The sequence below is a fragment of the Malania oleifera genome, chromosome 10, assembly GCF_029873635.1.
Source record: "Malania oleifera isolate guangnan ecotype guangnan chromosome 10, ASM2987363v1, whole genome shotgun sequence".
Classification (NCBI taxonomy): Eukaryota; Viridiplantae; Streptophyta; class Magnoliopsida; order Santalales; family Ximeniaceae; genus Malania; species Malania oleifera.
This window is the reverse complement of record NC_080426.1, coordinates 62,876,029-62,886,575: the sequence shown is the minus strand read 5'-3', so window position 1 is coordinate 62,886,575 and position 10,547 is coordinate 62,876,029. Positions and strand designations below refer to the sequence as shown.

Here is a 10,547-nt window from a genome sequence, read left to right as displayed (position 1 = left end):
GCTACAGAGCACGGTACCGTTGCTATAGATATTATATTACTTTATGAGTGCAACCACCTATTCAGATAATACATGGTACGGTCGACCACCTAGGCCCTTGAAGAGGTTAGGCTCCCCATCTAGATATGGGTTGAGGTGGGCAGGTCGACTGACGGAGTTCAGTGATCTATTCCTGGTTGGCCAATCAGGGTAAATCTAGCATATTGGCCACACAACCTCGTCATGAGGGGCATGTCATGAAACAGATAACCATAGGGAACAGTTTCAGTTACTATTACATACATACAGATTTACAGAAACAAGGATTCTACTTATGTACACTAGAAGTATTTTGAATTATAACTATAATACTGTATGTTAAGCAATAGGGAAGAGGGGTGGTGTATTTTATTATTGGTACTATACTTTGTATTTAGATATTCATGTTTATATGAACACAGATTTCATGATATATATATATATATATATATATATATATATATATATATATATATATATAGTAGCTCATTTGTCATACACTAGTAATAGCATATTTCTTCTTACTGAGCGTTGGCTCATCCCAGTGTTGAAATATTTTTCAGGTGATCCAAGGAAGCGAGCAGATCAGGCTCACAAATAGAGGGACGTTTGTAGTGCCCTGTCAGAGAGTGAGTATCATTTTTGGGAGCATTTTCGTATATCCCAGTATAGTTGAGAGAATTTTTGAAAAACAGTTATATGTGTATATTTTGGTAAACACAGTAGTACTATGGTATTGGTTTTGTATTGTATATAATGGTTATGTTTGTATGATTCTGTTTCCTACTGCTTAGGTTAATATCATGGTACTAGAGTATGTTATTCGCCATTTAAAAAAAAAAAAAAAACCATTTAATTTAGTAGGTCGCTACAAGCACCTTTTTCCTAGAGGTTAGATCTCTACTCCCAAGAGACACTCAAGATCATGCCACCTCACCGGTCTCCACTTACATGCCGCCCTAATCAAGCTTGGACACATGGGTTGGCCTTGACGAGGCCTTAAACCGGTTTTCCCCCAGATCGGTCAACGTTTGACCGATCCACCCCCCTGAACCGGTTGGTATCGGTTTTCTTTATTTTGTTTAAATATTATTATTTAAACACTTAAGTAATTCATGAAAAATTCAACAAAAAGTCATAAAAATTACAAAAAAAAAAAGGAAAAATTCAAAAAAATGTTTTCAAGCCTATTTTCTTTGTTTGTTCCTCCTAAAATAATTTTCATGTTGAAAAACCACAAAAAATAAAAAAAAATGCAGAAATTCACAAAAATACCTTTTAAAGCTCGAAAATATTTTCATTCTTAGAAAATCATGAAAAATTCAGAAAATCTAGGAGAAAATTTTAAAAATATTTTTGAATTAATTTTCATTTTTTTTCTTTAATTATTATTTTTATTTTAAAATTTGGGGAAAATCTAAAAACTGTTATAAAAATTTAGGAAAATTGCAAAAAATATCAAAAATATTTTGAGATTGGAAATTCACTTTTTGCAAAATTTTCATCCGCAAATGCACTCCAAAAACCTCACAGAATATTATTTTTCATATTTTGAAGATTTTATAAAATTTCAAAAATTCTGGAAGCGTATTTATCTAACTATTTTCTTGATTTTCCGATCTCGGTGATTTAAAAGGGAGGCATGAGCTCGTTGGAGTACGATATGCTCTGGTTCTGAGGGAAAACTTATATAGTATTCTATTTTGGACATTTATTTACAATTTTTGAAAGGGAGTAATTTCAAGGGTTCATTGAATTTGATTTGTAGGATAATTTTCAATTAGTTAGTACCGTTCGTAAGAACGGGTGCGTAGGGAGTGCTGATGCCTTGACCTCGCATGACCAAACTCACGAACCCGACTCTGATAGTATAGACCGATTCTACCATTAATTGGGTATTAATCAAGTGTTCTAACCACACATTTCAAAAGATTAGTGATATTTCTATTATACCATTGTTTTCCATGAAAATATCTTTTAAAATCACCTTTCACCATCTCGTCCAGATCGCGTCCGAGAACATCGCGACACTAGTGATTTTTAAAGGGTAAGCTGAAAAGATTTTGACTACTCCAACTTCTTGTAGATTTTCTTGATGTAAGTGTATGCTGGCCAAGGAATTTACCAATAGTAAATTGCTCCACTTGCGGCCCCAAGTTTGGAAATATCCTCTGGTGTGCAAACCCTAAGGTGCTCCATCTCCAACTATAATTCCTTGCCATATTTAATTCAATAGTCATTTCAAAACAAGTGCAAGGACCCATTAAATGGGTCTACAAAAAGGAAGAAAAAATTTGATTTTTGTGAAACTTATTTTATAAGTTTCGGATGCGTCTCATCTGACTCATTTTCAGGATAGAAGAATCGATGCATATATTTTAAATGAAAATTTGCCCTCACAAACTTGGATTAATTTTAAATAGAATAGTATAACATTAAAGTACACCATTCCTAATCAATAATCTCATAAAAATACTACATTCTATTTTAAAATTCTCAATACTTCAGTCTCAAAAGCTCAATGAAGTCAAACCCAATCCTACAAGAAATTACTGAAGTACGTTGCTTAACCATATTATAATTTTTTCAAATAACAAAACACATTTTCAGATAATTTGTAATTTTGAAGTGATCAATGTTATGCATTTCATCAAAATTCACCTACTAAGAAGCTTAATAATTTCTCTTAATCATGAACTCGCTGGTTTCAACAAGAGCACGAGGACAGCTTCTTCATCTCGCTAATTTCCATGTCAGAGCCCGGGATGACGTCAATTTTCAATCCTTTGAGCGCTGCAGGATCGCCGCCGTTGACACTTCCGCGGTCAGCATCCAGAGCCTTCTTGGAAACCACAGAGTGAATCTCCTCCAGCAGCCGAAGGAAGGCCGTCTCCACGTTGTCGCCGCTGAGTGCGGAAGTCTCCGAGAAGAAGAGGCCTTGGTCCTCCGCAAACTCGACGGCGTCCGCAGTGGGAACTGCCCGGGAGTCCACCAGGTCGGCTTTGTTCCCGATGAGCATGATGACGATGGAGTTATCGGCGTGGCCTCGAAGCTCCTCCACCCACCTGGCAACATGATCAAAGCTCTGCCTCCTGGTTATGTCGAATACCAGCATGGCTCCCAGCGCTCCTCTGTAATATGCACTCGTCACTGCTCGGTACCTGCATGCATATGCCTTGCAATTCATTCATTAACAAAAAAACTACATGAAGGGCGAAAAACTCGATCGATGTTCAAAGCTATAGCTGTCCAATTCTCTTTGGAGGAGAAAGAACAGAGACGACATGTTCCTCCAGATGTCATGTGCCTTTTATTTAGATTTAAAAGCTTTGACGTAACTGTTTAAGGCTTAATTAGATGTGCATTAATGGTTTTAAAAGATTAATATTAATCTGGTATACATTTATGACTTTTTGAATACTTTTTTCTCCCAAAAAGTGAAAATACTCTCTCTCTCTCTCTCTCTCTCTCTCTCTCTCTCATACACACACACACACAAAATAAAGAAAAAAGAAAGGAACTAAAATAATTAAAAATCATAAAATTTGATTTTCAATTCTTTTAAAAAAATTAGTTGAAAATTAAGGATAGAATTAGAAAACTAGTAATATAAATAAGTGCATTATCATAATCTATTTTTTTACTATATAGAAGCAAAAATAAAAAATAAAAACGATACCAAACAACTCTTTAAAATTTGTAGGTTATTATCATATCTTTCAAATAAATAAAAAATGTGACTTATTATAATAAATAAATTTCATTTATTAAATTATATATACTTTTTATTTCTTTAAATTTATAGATTTCAAAACAAGACATCATTTTGATCGGGAGGTTCGTTTATTTTTTTCCTTCCTAAATATTAAAGATTAATTCTAAAAATTTGAAAAAAAAGAAGAAGAAGCTATAAATATGCTTCTTGTTTAAAAAGTCTAAGAAAATTATTTCCTTGCATTTAAAAATAAAATCTAACCAAATGAAAAAGAAGATGCACATTCTATTTGATTGAAATATGCACTATTAAATTAATTAATGGATATACTTTTCTAAAGATAAGAACCTCATAAATATGTTTGAATAATTCAAAAAAAATTTAACGAACTTTTTTTAATGAACCTATTTTAGAAGAGCCTATTAAACATGTACTTGGAATTGTGCTGGCATCTTTTGCAATAATGCTGTAGCCTGTAGGCTACCTTTACTCATGTTCTAATAATTAATTTATTGAAGTTTTGTATTTTTTTTTTTCTAAAAATGCATTTAAGTCTTTTAAATTTTTTTATTGATTGTTGTAATTTTTTTTTTATAATTTAAAATTAGAGAAGAGGAGCTTAGGCGCAGCGATAAGGTTATCACCCTGTGACCTACAGGTTACGAGTTCCAAGCGTGGAACTAGCCCTTTACAAAAAAGAGAAGATAAAACTAAGTATTATAGAGCCATTATGGTCCGCCTCTTTTTCCAAATCCCGCATATGTTATGATTCCAACTCAAATCCTTCTACACATACAATAACAACAACAAAACCAAATCATTTTCCGCCAATTTATGCTCAAATCCTTCTACCCATAAAGTTTCAAATTTAAATTTGATGTGTACTTAGGATAAGTCAAAGAATTGCGTCATATGAAACTTAGGATGTTGTTTGGTATTTTCAAAACTAATTGTTTAAAGCTACAAGAACAATTTTATTGTATAAGCCAGTAGAAAAATAGTTAAAATATTTTTTAAATTTTCAAAACTTTAAAAAGATTATAAATATTTTTATTTTAATTATATTTTAAATTGTATTGGCCATTTTATTTTAGTTTTAATAAAAATGAATTATTTAATTGAAGAAAAGTAATTTTAGAAATTAAAAATATTATGGGAACAAGTAAAAACAACTGAACCCGTGAATCTAGTTTGCAATTTCTATGAAAAAAGTCATAAATTGACAATAAAAAATAGAAATTAGAAATATAAATAAACATATTTATTTGTTGTTTCATTGTGTATAAAAAAAAAATAAAAAAAAAATGATATTAAACAGATACTAAGCTTGTTAGATAAAGGCTTAATATCTCTTTAATTAGCCGCTGCACTTTGTCCATTAGACCCACATTCAATACACAAAATGCAAATTTCATCATTAAGGATGATTTTTTAACCATAGTAAATTATGTCATTTCATGTCTGTTCAAGGCAAAAGGACAAAATAGTCAATTTCTCAAAGCGACCTGACCATAAATTGGAAAAAGACTATAAATATGTTCTGAAAATCAAATATTAATGAGTTTTGCTATTCGTTATAAGAATATATATATATATATATATATATATATAAATTGTAAATCACAAATGACATAACATCTCATCATTAGCTGGAATTAGTTGACTTTTCCACACAATAAATTTTAACAAATCATGGGATATTACATGATTATGATGCTTTTCATTTTTTTTATTTTTTATTTTAATAGTCTAAAGATTCCAGCCATCGACGGGGTCCATCATGTCTTCAGCAACACGAGTCGCATCCATCCATGACACTCGAACCTTGGACTCGTCAACCCCAGGGGATGCTGGTGATGCTTTTCTTGTGACAAGTGGAGTTTTCCGATATATCTTTTCGAAACTTCAAAACTAGTCCTTGCTATTTTACTAAGCATGGCAAAAGGCTGGTGTTTTTTATCTTGATTTTTAGTTTTGATTATAAGAATAAGATGATGAGGATCGAGCAGTAAATCTTTTATAAAGGGTCTAATTTTGTATTTAAAAACTTAGATTTCGAGCATTTGATTTCAATTTATATAGGTTAATTTGGGCCACAAAGTCAATATATAATTTATTTTGCTAGCTTTCTTAACAATTTTACAGCCATACATCTCAAATCTAACACCTAAGACGAACTTGAGCAGATCATTAGTCCAGCCACATTCAAAAGATTCACTGCATCAGATTTTGGGAATTCAAACAGTGATACAAGTTTCTAAAGGTATAGCATTTTCCAAATACAATATTAAATCTTTTTAAATTTTGTACTAACCTGTGCTTAATTATGCAAATTCAAAACTTGGGATGAAGACTATTAAAAAACCTTAAGCTTGACATGCGAGTTTCGGCCTAACACAACAATTTTAATATCTGTATAAAAGAATATTTTAATATCAGAAATGTGTCGGCAGACAGATGGAAGATCAGAGAATAGTACCATCCCCATCAATGTTAAAATTCAAAACCCTCGTCATGGTTTCACACCCACGCCTATGCTTACCTACCGCCAGTTTCCAACACTACTACTGACCATTGTTTCTCTCTGCCTCTTATTAAACCCAATAAAAATAATAGAAAATAAATATGTTTGTGTGTGTATGTATATATATATATATATACATAGAGAGAGAGAGAGGGGAACCTTTCTTGACCAGCAGTGTCCCAGATCTGGGCCTTGATAAGTTTGGACTTGATGGTGAGAGTGCGAGTCTGGAACTCAACTCCAATGGTGGACTTGGAGTCGAAGCAGAACTCGTTCTTGGTAAACCTGGACAGCAGCTGCGTTTTCCCCACAGCCGAGTCACCGATCACCACCACCTTGAAAACGTAGTCTATTTTCTGATCATGATCATGATCGCGATCACGATCAACCCCATTCTCCTCCACCTGCTGCTGCTGCTCACCATTCTCTCCACCATTCCCCTCTTCTCTCATTTTCATTTTCAATCAGCCAAACTGCGAAAACATCCACCTCCAGTGCTATATATGCTATGTTCTCTCTCCCTCTACCGAAAATCAACAATTGAAAGCACCCTTTAACTTTTCTTTGGAAGTAAGTGGGAGTCGGTGGTTGGTTTCAACTTTGGAGGGGCTCTTTCAATGAAAGAGACTGTTTCTTCAATAATGGACTGGTTCTTTTGTCTCCTTTTTAGCCATACAAACAGGAAAAAATAATGTTTTTTAATTATTAATAATGTACGCACCGCGTACACTATTTGTGCATATGATTTATTTATATGCATTATCCATCATCCATATGAATTATCTAGTCTGTCAACTTGAGGAGATGAAATAATTTTTATTTGAACTGGGGTGGGATACTAGAGTTGTAATAAAGTGTTCAATGAGTATGGTTTGTGTCTCAACTCCTGGCATGATGTCTGAGATTAGTGTCCTTCAAATGACGTGTTTGCCCCTTTAATAATGATTTGAGGGTAGGTTTTATAAGTTTGTTCTAATCATTAGAGTTAAAACTAAAATCCCTTGGCGTACCACTGCCTGGCTCTTTGAAATTGATGGGGACAACTTCTTTTTCTTTTTCTTTTTCTTATTTAACATAACAAAAAGTATGACACAAACACAGGCATACAAATTAGTACGCTACAAATAAGTATTGCAAAAGTGCCACAGGTGTGATCATATTCATCACCAGAATTATTGTCCATAGTTTCAAGAATTGTTTGTTGATTCATTCTTTCAAACCATGCTTTATAATTAAATTCTAGTCTTAAAATGTTTATTATTCATAATGAGACTATAATGGATAAGCTTAAAAGATGCAGTTATCAATTTGATGAAAAACTTCTAGAAAATTAGATTATAAGCTTTAGTATGCGAGTTGTATTTCATACCTTATGAATAGTAGTTATACCATCATGTTCAAACTTAAATGTCACACTAAAAGAACCCAAAAAGCCCATCCTCCATTTATCACTACAAAAAATGTTATTAAAGTATTAATAGCAAACTAAAAATCATCACTAATAATGTACTTTTAGTGACGAAAATTACATCCGTCATTGTTAGTGACGGTTTCTAGTTCATCACTAAAACTTTTGTTACTAAACGTACATTTTTTTGTTCTAATGATGACGTCAATATATTAGTAACAATTTTTCAGTTATTAGTGATGAAATCTATTGGCCACTAATAGTATACTTTTAGTGACGTTTTAAAAACCATCACTAATCTTTTGAAAACTAATTATTAGTGACGGTTTAGACGGTTTAAAATACTGTCACTAATACTTCCCTCTAGTATATCTACGACTTCTTTTCCTCCCTCAAACTCTCGCTCATACTTCCCCCAAATCGAGCCTTCTTGATTCTGTCAAAGAGACGAACTACCGCCCTCTTGCCGCTACACCCTTTGCAGCTGTTAACATATATTGGGTGCTATAAGACTCGTCTTGTTGCAAAAGGTTATACATAGGAGTATATGATTGCGATTGATAGTATGAACAACATGAAGAGCAGCTTCACCCCAAAAAGGAGTAGGAACTTTGGAAAAGAGAAAGAGAGCATGAATAGCGTCCTGAATATGACGAAGTTTTTGTTTGGCTCTACCATTTTATTGAGAGGTACCTAGACAAGTTAGGTGATGTACAGTGTCATAGGAATGCAAAAGGGCTTGAAAAGCATATTGAGTATATTCAAAAGCATTATCAAATCGAAAAATCTTGATACATTTGGAAAATTGTGTTTCAACCATTTTTGCAAAGTGAAATAGTCAAAAGTAAGGCGATAACCTAGTTAAGCTAATTGTCCCATGGAGAATAAATTATAGGATAGGTCAAGTACATGGAATACCCTAGGAACTGAAAGGTTGGAGGTCAAAACAGACCCTAGACTATTGTCACGTAAAGTGGAAAATCAGGATGAGTGAAGTGTAATGTGGTTGCAACAGACATAATCAAAGAGCCAAGATTAAGACTTACTAGGCAAGATTGAGAGAGTAGTGGAAAGAGATGCATTACTAGCCATACGAATAGCCTAAGCTATTATGTCCTGTAGTTCAGTTGAGAAGAGGTGGATAGTGGATCCAGAAGATTGAGACTCAGCTGAGACAGTAGACATTGGTGGAGTAGACTCGGAATTGGCAACAACTGCAGTAAATTTGTTACGATAGTAAAAAAGTCTCAACAGTGTGGCTAAGACGCTTGCAATAGTTGTAGAACTTTTTGTTGGAGTGCTTGTGACTGCTAGAGTTAGAGGCATCAAACCCTAATTGCGAAGGTTGCTTTGTGGGAGCATAGGGAGCAATAGCTAGAACATTTAGCTTATTCTGGGTTTGAAGGGTTGTAAGACGAGCTTTTTCTCTAGCCAACTCATTTACAGCAGCATGAAAAGAGGGAGGAGGACTGCGATTAAGAAGCTGACCTCCAATGGGCTCATAGGCTTTATCAAGTGACATCAAGAATTCATAGAGACAAAATTCATCTCGAACGGTAGCAAATTGTTGAGCATCTTTTGAGCATGCCCAAGTTGGATCAGAAAGGTCAATTTGGTCCCATAGGAAGTGAAGTTGATCATAGTAGTCATTGATAGATTGCCCTGGTTCTTGCCAAAGCTGATGCAACTCAATCACTAACTGATATTTCAAGGATCGGTGAGAAGTGGAATATTGTTTGACCAACATATCCCATGCAGATTTGGCATCATCAAAGTTGCCCAACATATTGGAGATGGAAGGAATGGAAGAGTTTCGAAGCCAAGTAAAGATCAAATGGTTATGACTATCTCATTTAACTATGCGAGCAGTGAATGCAGTAGCTTCTTTAGATGCTCCCTTGACAAGAATAGTGATTGTACCAGCACAATATTGCCACAGCATGCGACCCTTAAGAAAACTGTTCATATTTTGAGACCAAGATAAATAATTCCTAGTCCTCTCCAATGTAGTATTGATGGGGTGAGGAAGAAAAATGTCTTTTTTATCCATTTAGAGACACAATATGCAAAAATAGATTAAAAAAATTTAAATTTATATGAAAAACTAGGTAAGGAAAACTTGGCCTGAAAATGTCAACCCAAGGGAAGTCAACGGTCCAGTCAACGCTTGGGGGCCAACGGTCAACAATGCTGACGTGGCATGCTGACATAGCAGGTTGACATAGCAGGCTGATGGTGGATGCAGTGGTTTGTGGTATGGTTCCTTGATGGAGGCGGAAGTGTGATAGGGAAGGAGCAACACCAAGAAAACGAGACTACTAAGAAAAGGTCAGAGCAGTGACTTTGATACCATGTTAGAAATACTGAACAAGTATTGTTGTATTTCTTCTCTACAAGAGTATACATGGGTACCTATTTATGTAGGAGGCATGGAGTGCTGTACAAGTATAGTACAAAGTACAAGTGCAATACAAATAATAAGAGGGTAATACAAGTAAATAAGGGTTCTGCTTCAGCCCAAAGCCCTATACACGTTAACAGCAGCCACCCCCTCCTGTACCACTACCCGTCGACCGCACCACTGCAAGGACTCATCGCCCACCTTCTGCGGCTCCAAGCCAGATTCGCCTTAGTTGTCGTAGTTAGGCGAAGGCTAGATTGGTAGGACTGCCGCCACCTGCCTACCGCCATCCCCTTTTATACTGCTGCCCGCCTGTAACGAGGCCAAGCCTAGAACCCCTATATATATAACAAATTTGGCTGTTCTATTATCCTTCTAAAAATTTCTTTTCTCCTTTGGATAACTTGTTAAGGGAGAATTCTCACATGTGATTTGCTCTATAAAGAGTACTTGTTTATTTTTAAAGATATTCCAAACGAGG

General features: G+C 34.6%; 1 protein-coding gene across 1 annotated transcript; it reads right to left on the bottom strand.

Annotated features, from left to right (window-relative positions):
- Nucleotides 1-2,482: 2,482 nt before the first annotated feature.
- LOC131165672 (ras-related protein RABA3-like) lies at nt 2,483-6,968 on the bottom strand. The gene is made up of 2 exons (XM_058123662.1): nt 6,417-6,968; nt 2,483-3,179 (listed from the first exon to the last, which is right to left on the bottom strand). The coding sequence occupies exons 1-2, from the start codon at nt 6,713-6,715 to the stop codon at nt 2,726-2,728; spliced, it is 753 nt and encodes a 250-aa protein (XP_057979645.1). The 5' UTR covers nt 6,716-6,968; the 3' UTR covers nt 2,483-2,725.
- Between the last annotated feature and the right edge of the window lie 3,579 nt (nt 6,969-10,547).